The sequence below is a fragment of the Rhinatrema bivittatum genome, chromosome 13, assembly GCF_901001135.1.
Source record: "Rhinatrema bivittatum chromosome 13, aRhiBiv1.1, whole genome shotgun sequence".
In the NCBI taxonomy this organism is placed as follows: domain Eukaryota; kingdom Metazoa; phylum Chordata; class Amphibia; order Gymnophiona; family Rhinatrematidae; genus Rhinatrema; species Rhinatrema bivittatum.
The window spans coordinates 21,926,417-21,943,741 of record NC_042627.1 but is presented as its reverse complement, the minus strand read 5'-3'; the positions used below and the strand labels follow the sequence as shown (position 1 = coordinate 21,943,741).

General features: G+C 44.8%; 1 protein-coding gene across 4 annotated transcripts in view; it reads left to right on the top strand.

Moving 5' to 3' along the window:
• The window catches only part of PARP6 (poly(ADP-ribose) polymerase family member 6), a 99,700-nt gene that overhangs the window by 5,026 nt on the left and 77,349 nt on the right, over nucleotides 1-17,325 (top strand). For all 4 annotated transcript variants that reach the window (XR_003852345.1, XR_003852346.1, XR_003852347.1 and 1 more), the window contains one exon: nucleotides 15,797-16,099. Coding sequence is in view for 1 of the 4 variants with exons in the window: in XM_029574731.1 (XP_029430591.1) it covers nucleotides 16,097-16,099 (3 nt within the window). In the remaining 3 variants the exon portion in view is untranslated. The remainder of the gene's footprint in view (nucleotides 1-15,796; nucleotides 16,100-17,325) is intronic.

Here is a 17,325-nt window from a genome sequence, read left to right as displayed (position 1 = left end):
ACCCCTGTCTACTTAGTTAATAATAGTTTATGGACTTCTCCGTCAGGAACTTTTCCAAATCTTTTTTAAACCCAGCTATGCTAACTGCCTTAACCACATCCTCTGGCAATGAATTCTAGAGCTTAATTGTTTGTTAAGTGAAAGCATTTGCTCCGACTTGTTTTGAATGTGCTACTTGCTAACTTCATGGAGTGTCCCCTAGTCTTTGTGTTTTTTGAAAGAGTAAATAACAGATTCACATTTATACATTTTATTCCACTCTTGATTTTATATAGCTCTATCAAATTCCCCCTTCAGCTGTTTCACAGGGGAGTCATTCCACCCCCTTTATCATTTTGTTCGCCCTTTTCCAATGCAATTATATCTTTTTTGAGATGCGGCGACCAGAATTGTACACAGTACTCAAGGTGCGGTCTCACCATGGAGCGATACAGAGGCATTATGACATCTTCCATTATATTCACCATTCCCTTCCTAATAATTCCTAACATTGTTTTGCCTTTTTGATCGTCGTGATATACTGAGCCAAGAATTTCTAAGTATTTTCCACGATGATACCCAGATCCTTTTCCTTTGCTATAGTTACATGTAACTATAGCAGGGGTGGGCAAACCTGTTTGTGCTGGGGCCACATTACAAGTAAATCGGTCACAATGAGGGCTGGGGGGGTGGGGTGGGAGGGTGTCCCCCTTGAAGCTTCTCAGCACAATAATCAAACCCCCAGCACTTGCTCCGGGTATTTCAGTAGCCAGCAGGCTTATGCGCCACCATTTCTAGCACTGGAGGAGCCCCTGCAATCATGGATCCCAGCCTCTATCAAAATTGGCAAAACTTTCAACCCAACAGAGATACATTTTAAGGGCAAGAGGTGCAAGGTGTTTTCCAAGCTAGCAGACTATCTCACCTATGAACTTTTGATTTCCAGTCACCCTGAGATTGTAGTAGATTAATGGAGGGGAGGTGAGGAAAATGCAAACTCTTCTCTCTCTCATATATGCACACACACACACGCACACACCTTTCTACCCTTTTTTCTCAATCCCCTCTTCCACTTCCTCCCTTCCCTCTCACTCACCTTTCAGTCATTTACCCTCCCACCTCCACTCACCCCCTCCCCTCTCAGTCATTCATCCCCTTCCCTCCCCTCTCAGTCAGTCACTCAACCTCCCACTCAGTTCCCCTTTCCCTCACAGTCACTCATCCTCTCTCACTTACCCTCTTTTCTTCCCTCTGTCATTCACCCCTCACTCCCACTCACCTCCTTTGTGTCATTCACCCCTCCTATTCACTCCTTCCCTCACCTCTGTCACTCACCCTTCCAATCAGTCTTCTTCCCTTCCCTCATTCTTACCTCCTTCCCTCTATCACTCACCCCTTCCCTCTCTCAACCTCTTCCTCTCCCACACGCCTTTTGCATCCTTTTCAGTCACTCCCCCTCTCCCTTCTTCTCTTCACTCCTTTCCCTCTCATTTAGACACTTATTCTCCCTCCCTCATTAACTCCCTTCCCTCTGCTAGTCATTCACACACTCCCTCTGCCACTAACTCCCTATCTTTCCAGTCACTCACCCTCCCCCCATTCCCTCATAAGAACATAAGAAAATGCCATACTGGGTCAGACCAAGGGTCCATCAAGCCCAGCATCCTGTTTCCAACAGTGGCCAATCCAAGTCATAAGTACCTGGCAAGTACCCAAACATTAGATCACAAGCTGCTATTGTGTATTAATTACTGTAATAGCAGTTTATGGATTTTTCCTCAAGGAACTTATCCAAACCTTTTTTAAACCCAGTTACACTAACTGCCATAACCACATCCTCTGACAATGAATTCCAGAGCTTAACTATGCGCTGAATGAAAAATAATTTTCTTAGATTTGTTTTAAATGAGTTACTTGATAACTTCATGGAGTGCCCCTTGGTCCTTCTTGTTGTGTCTGTCCGTGCTAGACGGCTTTGCCCCATTTGCCTCACCTTGTTCATGGCTCCTCCCACATCCTTAGGGAAGATGGCTGCCGCCGTGTCTACAAGCCGACCTCTCCGGCGTCCCTGGAACGCCTATGGTGCTGCCTCCTGCCATGCTCCTCCCAAGGGCCTACTAGGGTGCGCGTGTGCACGCCACCCACGTCTTTATTCCAGCAATGGCGGGAACCTTGGGGGCGTTCCCCTCTACTGACGTCACGCCATCCAGGTATATAGCCTGTACTAAGTTGCTAGCTCGTTGAGTTAGCAGAGGATTGGTTTCGGCCGGTCTAAGCTACTCTGCCGCTTCCGTGCTGCCGCTGGAAGCTCTCTGCCCTTCGGGGTATTGCTAACCAGGATACCCGCTCCTCGGGGGCCCTCTGCTTTATTTCAGGTGCCTTACAGGGATCAGGTACTCACTCCTCGAGGACCTGTTCTCCCTGCCTCGGTGCCGCTACCTAACTTCTTCAACCTACTGGAATCACATACCAACAGCAACCATCTAGTGAGTAATCTAACTCTCAATCTATCTCATCCACAGTTCTACCTTGCTGGGAAACCTGCACCGGAATTCCCCTATACCAATGGGGTGAGAAGGGTCCCCTCTGCCGAGGGTCCTGAGACTGCGACTTCCAGACCACCTCACTACTGCCACCTCGGGTGGTACACTACAAGCTGTTTAATAAAAGAACCAAACTCTGTGTTTGTGCGTCTGCGTTTAGCCCAGTACTGTGGCGCCTCACAGGGCTCCTCCCCGAGGGCGTGGTCACCTGCCACAGTACCCAGGAATCCACCCAAACATCGCTTAACCATAACACTTCTATTATCTGAGAGAGTAAATAACCGATTTACATGAACCTGTTCAAGTCCTTTCATGATTTTGTAGACTTCTATCATATCCCCCCTCAGTCGTTTCTTCTCCAAACTGAACTCTCTACCCTTCCCTCTCATTTAAACACTTCCTATTGTTGCGTCCATCGGTCGCAGACGGCTGCGACCGTTCTGCCTCACCTACCCTTTTCCTCCTCCCTGGGAAGGATGGCTGCCTCCGCTGCTGTTTGCCGAAATCCTCGGCATCTCCGAGCCAGCATGGGCGTCCCCGTTCCCCATGCTTCTTCCTGAGGCCTCCTAGGGCACGCGCGCACACGCTGCCTACGTTTATGAATACGTCATGGCGGGAACCTCGGGGGCAGCTCCACCGCATGACATCAGTACCTCCGGGTATTTAAACCTCCGCTCAGCTACAATTCAACGAGTTAGCAAGGACTTCGGTTTTGCTACTCTGACGGCTTCTAAGCTGCCCTCTTGGATTCTCCACTACCCTCCGGGGTATCTCACTCCTACAGAAGTTCTGGGTACCCGCTCCTCGGGGGCCTCTCGCTTCTACTCGCCCTATGGGGTTCATCTGCCTAACCTTAAGGACACCCGCCTCTCGGGGGTCCTATCTGCTTTCTTTCAGGAACCCTCAGCACTCCTAGGTACTCGCTCCTCGAGGGCCTATCCTGCTCAGGGTATCCTGCACCTCGGATCTCGGGTCCCTCTCTTCATTCTACTACCGAAGGAAGTTATCAGCACTGCTACTCTGTGAGTATCACTACGCTCCAGCTCTCCTCATTCCATCCTTCAGGTTTACGGGTTATCCCGCGCTGCGGATCACTACCGGACCTTTGCTACATCTGGGTGAGACCATCTACTATAGAGACTGTCGTAGCTGTACTGTGATATCGCTGAACTACAGCACTGTCCATTCCTTGGGCAAGATTCAACTCTTCAACAGCAGTATAATAAAGCTTTCTTTCCTCAGTGTCTGCTTACTAAAGTCTAGCCAATCGTTGTGGTTCCCCACGGGGCCCCTCCCTGTGGGAGGAGTCATCGCCATTTTGACCAAAAGTCCACAATATGCCACACCTATCCCTCTCCCTCTTCCACTAACTCTCTTCTCTTTCTTGTCAAACACTCATCCTCTCCCTCCCCCATTCACTCCCCTCTGTCACTCATCCTTTCCATCCACCCACTCACTCTCTTCCATTCCGTTCCCTCTCAGTCATTTGCCACCTTCACCCCCTTTCCTTTCCTCTACAACCCACCATTTGACTCACCCCTTCTACCTAAATCATTTTCTTCTTCCTGCTGGCAGATGAATTTTGGGACCAGAACTGTACAGGGTCTCTTCTTTCTGGCAGGGATGAAACCACCCTCCAACGTGTCACTCCATGGCACAGGGCATCTTCATAGTGGTGGGGAGTGGAAATCGCATCAGCGCATCATTAAGTGGTGCCAACACTCTCTGACCTGCATGACATCAGTCAAGGCTCAATTTTGCATGGATCAGTGCATTATCAAGGGTGATGCTTGCCAGGCAACTTGGAGCATCGACGGGTCACACATAGTTTAACTTTTACAAGTGATAAGCAAGTTGGAAGATAGATAGTGATGGGCCAGATATGGCCTGCGAGTTGTAGTTTGCCCATCCCTGAACTACAGTGTGGGTTACTTTTTTCTCAGGTGCATCACTTTGCAGTTGTCCACATTCAATTTCATTTGCCGTTTGATTGCCTAATCTTCAAGGTCCTCCTACAATTTTTCACAATCTGCTTATGATTTTACAACTTGAAATATTTTTGTGGCTACAGATTTGATCATCTCACTCAATGTTCCCTTTTCTAGATCATTTATAAATATATTAAATATATTAAAAAGCACCAGTCCCAATATAGATCCCTGAGGCACTTCGCTGTTTATCCTTCTCCACTGAGAAAATTGACCATTTAGTCCTGCTCTATGTTTCCTATCTTTTAACCAGTTTGCAGTCCTCAATAGGACATTGCCTCCCATCTGTGACTTTTTAAAATTTCCTCAAGGGGCATGCTATCAAATGTCTTCTGAAAATCCAAATATGTTACATCTACCAGCTTATCATTATCCACGTTTATTAATCCCTTAAAAAAACATCAATTAGTGAGGCAAGATTTCCCTTGTTTAAATCTATGCTGTCTGTGACCCATTAAACCATGTCTTTTTCTATGTGTTCCGTGATTTTGTTTTTTAGAATGGTTTCCATGATTTTCCTGGCACTGAACTTCTATAGTTTTCCTGGATCACTGCTGGAGTCCTTTTTACAGATCAGGATTACATTGGCTACTATCCAGTCTTTGAATTGAATGGACAATTTTAATGATAGGTTACATAGTACTAGTAATCTGCAATTTCATTTTGACTTCTTTCAGAACTCTGGGGTGGATACCATTTGGTCTAGGTGATTTGCTGCTTATTGGTTTGTCAATTTGCCTTATTACTTCTTCCATTTTCACTGTGATTTGTTTCAGTCTGTCTAACAAGAAGATCTACTCAGCAGCTTGTGGTTGCTCTGTCTTCTAGTACTATCTACAGAAGTCATTTTCAACCTGTGTTCCTTGGTGTGGCTCTTTCAAATAGTCAGAACTACAAGAGATCAGAACTGCAAGTAGACTATTCTGAACTCATATGTCATAAATTGCCAAACATCAGTACTTACAAGGTTGATGATGGTGAACATGAGTGAGATCTCATATATTTTCGGGTGGGAATTGTGACCTATCTGTGAGTGCAATTGGTCATTAGTTCCACAGGTTCAACATCAGGGACCTTTAGCATCCCTTTCTAGGAGCTCTCTCTCACAGCAAATAGGTCCTACACAATTTCCTACCATAAAACCTGCACGTTACTTATTTCCTTCCTTTCATTTAAAATAGGGTTCTCCAAACCTGGCCTGGATACGCCACAGCCAGCTGGGTTTCAGGATGTCTGTGATGTGTATATAGCCTATTCCCAGCAGGCAGGAAGTGGTCCACCTATATCTTCCATTTATTTATTTATTTATTTATTTATTTGTTTATTTATTTATTTATTTATTTAATATACCTCTAACTCACTTTCCTTGATACATGACCGTTCAGGCTCTGTCTCCTTTTCTGTGCACAACTTGTGAAACACTCCCTAGATGTGTGGGCTTTACTCGCTTCATAGAGGCCCCTTCCCCAAATACTTTTAGTCTAGCTCAGAGCAGCAGTAACTCTGACTAGTTTCCCCTTTACCTGCATATCTCCCATTTTATCCTACAGCAAGAAAAAAAAATCCTTTTTTTTCTTTTCTTCCCATAAAAAGTCATGGGAGCCAGTCTGTTCCATACTAATTGTTTGTTTTTTTTTGCTTTACTGATTCTGTCTGAATAGAAGCCAAAAAAGGCTTAGAAAAATGTTTTTTGTTTTTTTTTTAAAGATCTGTATGCAGCCGTTTAGAGAGGCAGTAGTGTGATCTCCACAGCACATTGCAGAACAATGCTACTGCACACAAGCATTTCAGCACACCGTACATACCTGTCCCCTCTCCCTTACCACCTCATTCATATGCCTTTCTCATGATTATTCTCTCAAGCATGTCCCCTGTACACATGCGCTCACACGCCTGCACTCTCACACCCATCAGACACAGATACCACTAAACCTGGAAAAACATCAAGGACACTAAAAGTCTAACAAAGAGGCCAGTTTTCAGCCAATACTGACCACTTCATCTACTGACCACAGTCCCGATGTATTCCACACATTAAGAAAGGTGGAAAGAAGGCAGAACGATTACCGGCATGGTTAAAAGGGGAGGTGAAAGAAGCTATTTTAGCCAAAAGATCTTCATTCAAAAATTGGAAGAAGGATCCAACAGAAGAAAATAGGATAATGCATAAACGTTGGCAAGTTAAATGTAAGATATTGATAAGACAGGCTAAGAGAGAATTTGAAAAGAAGTTGGCCGTAGAGGCAAAAACTCATAGTAAAAAGTTTTTAAAATATATGCGAAGCAGAAAGCCTGTGAGGGAGTCAGTTGGACGGTTAGATGATCGAGGGGTTAAAGGTGCACTTAGAGAAGATAAGGCCATCGCGGAAAGATTAAATTATTTCTTTGCTTTGGTGTTTACTGAAGAGGATGTTGGGGAGGTTCCCGTACTGGAGAAGGTTTTCATGGGTAATGATTCAGATGGACTGAACCAAATCACGGTGAACCTAGAAGATGTGGTAGACCTGATTGACAAACTGAAGAATAGTAAATCACCTGGACCGGATGGTATACACCCCAGAGTTCTGAAGGAACTAAAAAAATGAAATTTCGGACCTATTAGTAAAAATTTGTAACCTATCATTAAAATCATCCATTGAACCTGAAGACTGGAGGATAGCTAATGTAACCCCAATATTTAAAAAGGGCTTCAGGGGCGATCCGGGAAACTACAGGTTAGCCTGACTTCAGTGCCAGGAAAAATAGTGGAAAGTGTTCTAAACATCAAAATCACACGACATACAGAAAGACATGGTTTAATGGAACAAAGTCAGCATGGCTTTACCCAAGGCAAGTCTTGCCTCACAAATCTGCTCCACTTTTTTGAAGGAATTAATAAACATGTGGATAAAGGTGAACCTGTAGATGTAGTATACTTGGATTTTCAGAAGGTGTTTGACAAAGTTCCTCATGAGAGGCTTCTAGGAAAAGTAAAAAGTCATGGGATAGGTGGCGATGTCCTTTCGTTGATTGCAAACTGGCTAAAAGACAGGAAACAGAGAGTAGGATTAAATGGACAATTTTCTCAGTGGAAGGGAGTGGGCAGTGGAGTGCCTCAGGGATCTGTATTGGGACCCTTACTTTTCAATATATTTATAAATGATCTGGAAAGAAAAACGACGAGTGAGATAATCAAATTTGCAGATGATACAAAATTGTTCAGAGTAGTTAAATCACAAGCAGATTGTAATAAATTGCAGGAAGACCTTGTGAGACTGGAAAATTGGGCATCAAAATGGCAGATGAAATTTAATGTGGATAAGTGCAAGGTGATGCATATAGGGAAAAATAACCCATGCTATAGTTACACAATGTTAGGTTTCATATTAGGTGCTATAACCCATATTAGGTGCTATAACCCAAGAAAGAGATCGTCTGTTCAGTGTGCTGCAGCAGTCAAAAAAGCAAAAAGAATGTTGGGAATTATTAGAAAGGGAATGGTGAATAAAACGGAAAATGTCATAATGTCTCTGTATCGCTCCATGGTGAGACCGCACCATGAATACTTTGTACAGTTCTGGTCGCTGCATCTCAAAAAAGATATAATTGTGATGGAGAAGGTACAGAGAAGGGCTACCAAAATGATAAGGGGAATGGAACAACTTCCCTACGAGGAAAGACTAAAGAGGTTAGGACTTTTCAGCTTGGAGAAGAGACGGCTGAGGAGGGATATGATAGAGGTGTTTAAAATCATGAGAGGTCTAGAACTGGTAGATGTGAATTGGTTATTTACTCTTTCGGATAATAGAAAGACTAGGGGGCCCTCCATGAAGTTAGCATGTGACACATTTAAAACTAATTGGAGAAAGTTCTTTTTTACTCAACGTACAATTAAACTCTGGAATTTGTTGCCAGAGGATGTGGTTAGAGCAGTTAGTCTAGCTGTGTTTTAAAAATGATTGGATAAGTTCTTGGAGAAGTCCATTACCTGCTATTAAGTTCATTTAGAGAAAAGCCACTGCCATTAGCAATGGTAACATGGAATAGACTTAGTTTTTGGGTATTTGCCAGGTTCTTATGGCCTGGATTGGCCACTATTGGAAACAGGATGCTGGGCTTGGTGGACCCTTGGTCTGACCCAGTATGGCATGTTCTTATGTAGGTGGCCGAATTTTGGCTACCTAGATCTACGTGGACTCTGATCCACTGGCAGGAGGAAAATACAACAGACAAAAGTGTGCCTAAGCTGTTTATAATGAGAATGATAACTGTGTGCCGTGAATGTTACCCCTTTGTAGGAGAACGTGATTATAAAATGCCAAATAAATGGTGCCTCATTGATAACTTTGACCTTGCATGACAGCTGTTCCTCATATTCTGTAGTATGCTAAGACATTAGTGGCTTATCTGTCGAATTAAGCAGGTTCTTAATATCTCAGAAGAGAACTCACCTCGTACGAAAGAGTGTTGATTTTATGATATCAGTCAACTTCTCTGTGGCAAGCCACCTACCAAAGCTCTTGATGCAAATGAAACCAAGCAGGGTGCAGCACCTTTTCTATAAAAGCCAGCCAATCGTTCTCTCTACATTTCAGGAAAATGTGCTGCACTCTTGCTTTTGTGTCAACTTTGGATTCAAGGAGGTCCTCATTTTTTAAATCACCTTTTGATGGAAGTTAATTTTTCATTTTTGGGTGTGAAAGATAAACTATTGAGATTTATTACACTTTGCTTCACTTTGTTCTACTCGATAGTCACAAAAACTGGAGTTTTTTTTCTAATGATTATGCTGTTTCACCAAAGTGCAAAAGTTTATTGATTGTTCTTTGGCATCTGATGACTTTTTTCCTTCAGTTTTTTGAACATTTACATAAGAACAATTACGAAGTTGTTTAAAATATTGGGTTGGGTTTTACTATATTATATTTTCATTTTGGACTTTGAACCCAACTGCTTCCTGGTTTGTATTTGCACGTGCAAAATAAACCCATTGGAGACACTGCCTGGAAATACAGAAACAGCATGTGCCTTTCCTTTTCATGCAACAGGACTGCTACCAAGGCACAGGAAAAAAAACAGTGCCCATGCACAGATGCATAGCAGTGAGGTACAGGAAGGTGCATGCACTCACAAAGTTGGGACAAATACACACACAAATAAGGTAAGCAGATTCGAGACAGACACGGACATCTCATGGAGAGACACTCGCAGACATGATGGACAGCGACAGACATAGACAGGGAAATACTTATGGGTTCAGTCTTCCAGAGCTCTTATGCCCCCTGTTTATCATTCATTAACCAGGCTTCTGCCTTCCAGTACCCTGGAGCAGGTTGGACCAAATCGTGGTGTCTGGGTTAGTCTGAAAGCAGCCAAAAACAGAAAGAAACTGACTCCATTAACTATAAAGCAAAATGGCTGTCTAGAGAGAAGACTCGTTCTCTGTAGTGCATATTGGATCCATCAATAAGGTATGAAGACATTGTTAATCTCACACAGAAAGATAAGACATGTCAGGTCTACTGGAACTGGCATAAGAACTCACCAAGGGTAGTTTCCTTATCCCAGTTTTGTCCCCAGTGGCAGCTGGGGGTAGCCAAGGGCCTGCCTCTGACTGCCATTGCAGGCTGTCAACCAGACAATGCGAAGCCTGCCTTTTTATACTGTACCCGATGCCATGTCTAGCCTTTACAGGCACTAGGGTTATTTGACGGTTCAGCTGACAGGCTTTCTGTGCTCTTTGGTGATCCTAGACAGCGGGCTTTAGAAAAAGGCCAAGCAGAGGGAATGGCAAGAGATACTCCTTGGCCTCCGCATGTGTTCGTTGGTTGGTACATGGCACGGTTGCCTCCTGATCGGAGCTTGAAAAGCACTACTCCAGCAAGGGCTGTGGCAAAGGGTGGGTGACTGCCCTGGGAGCCAAGCTGCTGGGGGTGGGGCATGTCGTGCTGCTCTTTTGAGTTAAGTCCGTGAGCCCACAAGCCCAAAAGGGAAAGGAGATGTTTTGTCCAGCAGCTGCCCTGCTGCCAATCAATATGCCCAAAGGATGGGTTGGAAAAGGTGGCAGGGTGCTTGCAGGATTTGGATGGATGAAAGCCGCACCCCCATTTAGTCTGGGATGAGTGCTGGGGGTGGAGAGTGGGTGATACAGCAGTGGAGCCTTTGCCAGCAAAAGACGAGTCGCCAGTGTCCCAGCCTTTCTGGCCTGGGCGGAAGGGGGTTGCTTGATTTGTTAAGCTGTGACAGGAATGCAGGGCTTGCCGATTTCATGGCGGGCTAGGAAATGTGGATGGATTAGCTGAAATCACTGACATTCCCCCGGAGACCCCTATTCCCTGTACCTAGCAGACTTTGATCCCTCTCCCAGCCCAACCACAGCACCCCTTGCCCCTTTTCCCTCTCACCAGCCCAGCCATTGCACACTCTTAACTCCTACATAGGCCTAACTCAGTCCCATCACTCCTTTCCTCCCTCCTCATCCTGTCCCCAGCATAATCTGAACCCCCTTCTACCTGCCCCCTTCCCAGCCTAGCCCGAACACATGGATCCCACCTCTCCAGTCCAAATCCAGGGCCTTCCTGACTGCAGCACCCCCTGGCCCTCTCTCCGACATCACTCCAGCAGTCCTTTCTTACTTCCTTCCTCACCGGCCCAGCTCATTCTGATTCCTTTTCCCAGCCGACACCGGCACACACTGGCTCCCCTGCCCCAGCGAAATTGCAGCGCTCCCTGCTGACCCTGACTCCAGCACACTGCTGACCCTCTGCTTTGCAGCCTGGATCCAGATCACCCTTGACCCTCCACTCCCTAGGTTGACTCCAACACACTCTGACCCCCCCCCCCCTGCCCCGGCCCAGTTCCCTGCTCAGTCCAGCATCAGCACGCTCCTACCCTCCCTCCCCAGCCCAGCCCGCCAGTCCTGATTGTTACCTGTCGAATTGTGCCACAGCCCCTACTTCTGCGGCCCAAAAGACAGGCGGCGAAAAGCAGCGACAGGAACGGGAGCCCCAGCTGTCTGCCTCGCGTCGGTACAGCAAACATTGGGCCGGCACCTGAAGGGACCGGAAGGAACAGCAGGAGCATATTGAGGGATTTCCCGCTGCTGGCCATAGTATGCAGCAAGAGGTAGATAGGGTCCAGAGGGTAGCGGGAGCCGCGCTCATGCTCCCGCTGCTGTTGCTGCAGCCGAGTAAGGAGGTGAGTGGCTGGTGGGGTGCACATGCATGCTCCACCAGCCAACAGACAAAAGTGTGCCTAAGCTTATTTAAATGAGAATGATAACCGGTATGATGTTTGCATACTAATACCGGTATATAAAAGTTTTAAATACATTAAATAAATAACTGTGTGCCGTGAATGTTACCCCTTTGTCCATGTACCGCAAAGGAACCTTCGTTCGGCTAACAAGGCACTACTAACAATCCCTACAGTAAAATCAGCAAAACCTAACCCAAGTAAGAGAAAGGGCTTTATCACTGGCTGGGCCCTTTCTATGGAACACAATGCCCACTGAACTAAGATTACAGAGTGATATCAAATCCTTTAAAAAAACCTTAAAGACATGGCTCTTTAAGCAAGCCTTTCCAAAAGAAACAGTGGGGTAGAGAGGGAAAGAGAGAACGAAAAATACAGAAAAACGCAGCCAGAATAAATGGCACCACAATACTATAAATACATAGTACAGTAGAGACATAGACCGAAATAAAGTACCTCAATAAACCTTCCCAGAACTAATCCATCACTATCCAAAAATTTATCTTTATTAACGATATTGTTACCGTTTTTAGTTGGCACTTGTTAGAATGTACGATACCCACCTAAATATACATTATTTGTGCCTATTTGTAAACCGTTGCGATGGTACATAGCGACAGTATAGAAAAGTTTTTAAATAAATAAATAAAATAAATAAAATGCCAAATAAATAGTGCCTCATTGATAACTTTGGACCTTGCATGTCAGCTGTTCCTCATATTCTGTAGCATGCTAAGACATTAGTGGCTTATCTGTAATAAGCATTTATTTTCTCTGTGTGTGTGTGAGCGCTGGGATTTTTCCCATTGATTCCTATGGTGTCATGGCAAAGAATTGCTTCAGTGAGTATGCAGACGAGGCTGTAAGGAGACCGAAGTATGGGCAGACGCGTTTGGTTTCTTCTTGAATCGCGCTGACGTCACAAGCTTGTGCAGTGCTCCGTGAACCCTCTTTGCCTTTTCCTTTAGGGGACTGACGTCACCCGAGCAATTTTGTGCATTGGAAAAGGCACAGTGAGGCTCATGCATAAGGAAATGAGGCAGCTAATGCATTCCGAGGTCCATATTCTGACACAGTCCAGATAGAAAAGTTAGCCGGATAAACTTATCTGGCTATCTCTGGAGGTGTATTCGATGGTGCAACCACATGACTGAATATAGGTGGTTAACTTTAGGACAGCTCTTTGACCCTACCAGACTTAGCAGGGTGGTCATCCGGCTAACTCTGAATATCCATGTTAGTCAGTTAACTTAGCCAGCTAACTCAGCTCCTCCCATTTACGCCCCCAAAATGCCCCTAACTTATCCAGCTAAATTCTAGCCTCCTAACTTTTTAGTCGGCTAGAATTTAGCCGGATATGTGCCAAAATATTCATTTAGTTGGTTAACCTCTGAGTTAGGTGACTAAATGCTTTTGAATATGGACCTCTCCGGGTCTCAAAGTGGGGCAGGTGTAATATGAGTCATTAAACACCAGTTTTTACCCTGTTTATTGCTATATGCCCTTTTGTGCATCCCCTGCTGTGGACAGCAAACGTTTTTATTCTCTGGCCTGCCTCCATAGCTGTTTGCCTCTAACTGCTTTCCGGTGACAAAATGGGTGAATTGACTCCCTGGTTCATATTTCTTGGACCCATTGTAATTTTAGCCTTGATGCAACCGCAACATCGCTCTCCGCTTTGATGACAGTGGGAAGGAAAAAAAAAAGGGGGGGGGAATTGGATTGAGATGATAGCCAATGCTGGGCCCCCACTTTTATGGTCCGGGGTACCGATACGAAGACGTTAGGGGGAAAAAGCGCAGGACTGCTTTTATGGCCAAGTCCAAAAGCAAAACACGTTCAAGCAGCAGCATTGCCTGAATTATCAGGAAGGCTGCTCGCCCCGTCAGAATGTTGCTAGCAGTAATTTTGTTATGGGTTTGACAGTTGCTTGGTTTTGATTATTAATATTACATAAGGCTTGGGGGGTAACTGCATGGAGCGGTAGTTACTACCATAAGAAACTTGCTGGGCAGGCTGGATGGACCGTTTGGTCTTTTTCTGCCGTCATTACTACGTTACTATGTTTTCTAACAATTGACTTCACAGGAAGTTGACTCCCCTGGCAGCTGCTTAATGTGCTGCTTAGCAGAAGCTGCTGGATTGTGTATTTTTTCTAGAAAAATTACACCTTCCAACTCTTTTTTTTTTTTTTTTTTTTTAAATTTTATCTGAAATGAGTAACACCTGCATTCCTCAATCATAGTATCAACACCAACTGCCCACCACCTGCTAGGGGTTGCAGTGCATGGTGCTGGTAGCAGCTGAAATACTTATTACCGTCAAGCTGCTCAGTTACCAACTTTTCCCTCTGGCCCTTGATTGCAAACAGGAGAGGGCATATAAAAGGTGCTAAACTGGAACCAAAGAAAGGATCAAAAAGGATTTCAATAACTTGTTAAATATTTTTTTTTTTAAAGGATGCATCTGGAGCACTTGCTGGGAGAGACAGGGACTCGGGAAGCTCTGAGTTTCAGTTCTGTGATGGGATTGGTGCCAGGTCCTTCATTGGATGGATTAGGCTTCCATCTTTCTTAATGACTTTGTTGGGTTGTTCTCTGTTGATTCTCTCTCCCGCTCTCACTTTAGCACCATTCCTTTAATGCCGTTGTCCCTTTTCTCTCTGCCTTTGATTGCCTTTGACTGCCAATTATCATTGGCTCCAGACTGTAAGGGACAGGCTGAGCTTTTGACCCATTGCATGTAAGAACTTTTAATTCAGACTTTCTTAGGGAGATCAGGAGGACACACAGAATGTGGCATAACCAAGAAGAGGATCAATCTGTCCCTTATGACTTAGGGTCATTGTGTAACACTGGTGTCGGAGCTATTCATCTCTTGGCTTTTGGTCTTTGTTTCACAACTTTAGAGCTGTTTCTTCCTTGACAATGTCAATGTCTTTTGTTCTCTCTCTTTGGCAGAACATTTCCCTCTGAACAGTGAGGAGAGCATCCTTCTATACATTCAAGCAGGGGGTGCCCAAACTCATACCCCTTCGATGGTTGCAACCCTGTCGAGTTTTCAGGATTTCTACAATGAATGCCCTCCTGCATACTTACTGCACAAATCCTGAAAACCCAACTATGTTGTGGCCCTCAAAAGACCGAGTTTAGGGACCCCATGTTTTAGAGATGCAAAAAGTCCCATGTGCATAGTAGAATTTTCGTAAAATTTCAAGAAAATAAGTCGGTAAACCAAAGAAAATAAGGCAATTCCTATTTATTGGATTAACTTAATACAGTTTGGGGCCAATATTAAAATATATCGAGCTAAGTAAGTTCGTCGGATAAGACTTATTCAGCTAACTTACCCGGGATATTCTTTGGCACGGCAATGTGTTGTTGTTTTCACTTTAATACAGTCTGAACATTTGACCCAGCCTAGAATAGACCCAATTAGAACATCGCTGCAGAAAGAGGAAGGGGGGATGGGGAGGTAGATTGTGGATGGCGAGCTTTGGGGCAAGCGAGCATGTGGGAGATTAGGGTAAGAAAGACAGGAGGAGACCAAAGGAAGAGAAAGTGGGAAGGTGAAATGAAGGGAGAGAGAGAAGGGGAGGCTTTGGAGAGAACTGGAGAAGACTCAGAGCACAGTGGCAACACATTTATGATAAATGAATAGGACTTGACCATGATATTTTTTTTCTACAGTTCGATATTTATTTGTCCTAGAATTTTTATCTGAAGTGAGAACAACAAGTCCATCGCTGCGTTCTGTAATGTGTTCTCACGCCTCTTTGTTTGGACCCAGACATCGTGGGATGCCTGGAGTTTTCAGTACTTGTAAAAAACACAGCGAGTCTGCTGATCTGCACATAAGGAATGGGGTTTCGCAGACTATCACCTGGCTAATGCATTCCTGGAAGCTTAAGACGCAGTGGAAAGGAGTGTGCTATTATGAAATATGGAGATATTCCAGCACTCTTACCCTTCTATTTCTTTGTTTGTTTCAGTTGTGTTTCTTTTATCCTTCTCTGTATGCCTGGCTATTTCTCTTTTATTTTGTTCTATTAAGGGAAAGGTAAACGGAGGCCAGATTGCAGATGGGGCTGGGCGGCCTTTCCGACTGACCATGAGCATCCAGCTGTGAGGCAGTGGCGTAACCAGAATATTGTCTGCACTTGGAGGACAGCAACTCGGTTGCCTCAGAGAGAGAGAGAGAGAGAGAAGCACATCCCAGGAAGCCCTGCTCTCCTCCTTGAGGTCAAGGCCCGGAGCTGTCTGCATGCCTGCCTCAGCATTTCCAGCCCGGCTGGTAGCATGGAGGGGAGAGGCCTAGCCCTGGCAGAGGAGAGCCTGTGAACCACTAAAGCAAATGGTGAGGCGAAAACGGAACTGGGTGGCCACTTCATAAGCTGGAACATCTCCCCTTGAACGATCACATTTGCATTTCCTATCTTGATGTCCCGTGAGGTTGGGTAGGTTCTAAGGATTCCTGTGCATAAATTCAACCTGTGCAGCTATCTGGTTCCTTTAGCTGATCCTTCTGCATTTTATGGACATTGCCTTTAGGAAATGGGGTGACCAAGGAAGGGCGGGATGGATGCTGAACTAAGGTCCGAAGTGAAAAGGGAGGCAGGAACTCTTGTGAAATTTACGTTACTGGAAAAGACAGTGAAGAAATATCGAGACGTTACAACCAGGAAGTGATGGCGGGAGAGGATAAAGGAGAGGGCGAGGAAAGGTAGGAGACAGATAGATAGAGGGAGGCAAGGAGTAAAGGAGAGAACAAGGGAAAAGTGATGGATACAAGGAAAGAAAGGAGAAAGAAAGACAGGAGGATGGAGGGGTCCTAACTAAAAAGGAAAGGATGCAGGGAATAGAGAAGGGAAAGAAGAGAAATGGTGGAAATATGCAGGAAACAAAGGAGGAAGAGGAAAAGGAAGTTACAAGATAAAAGGGGCAGAAATCAAAGAAAAGTAAAGAAGAAAGTGGAAGTGAGGAAAGGGAATGGAATAATGGAGAGAGGGAAGTAAGCAAGGAGGAAAGGAAGAATTGCTGAAGAAGAAAACAGGGGAACACATTTTAGTTTTTGTTTCCTTTTCTTGCACACTATCTGCTGGTTTTGCCTCTTTCTTTTACTCGGGTTAACATATTTCCCCCCCTTATTATCCCTTTCACAAATGCAGAAAGCAAAAATCTCTCCCAGAACAGGCAAATGATGCATTTCCAGCAGAAAGTGAGCATCTGGCTGGAGGTGGGGAGTGGATGAAAGGGAAAGATGTGGGAATGGAAGGTACCATATTGAAAAGGCATCTCCTGTTCGACGTTGGAGAAAGAAAATCCTAAATATCAGATCTTGATTAGGCCTGACTGCTTATTTGCCAGATACTGCACTTTGATCTCAGCCAAAAGGCCGAGAAGTGATCTGAAAGATTCTATCTATATCGATCAAGATTTTCGATATTTATTTAGGTTTTTCCTCAAATCAATATCACATAACCTGTTGGAGAAAAGCTTTGCCTAATTTGGTTTCTCCAGCAAGAGAACAAAACTCATGGGGCATGCTTAATGACTTTTTTTTGCATTTCTACCATCCATATC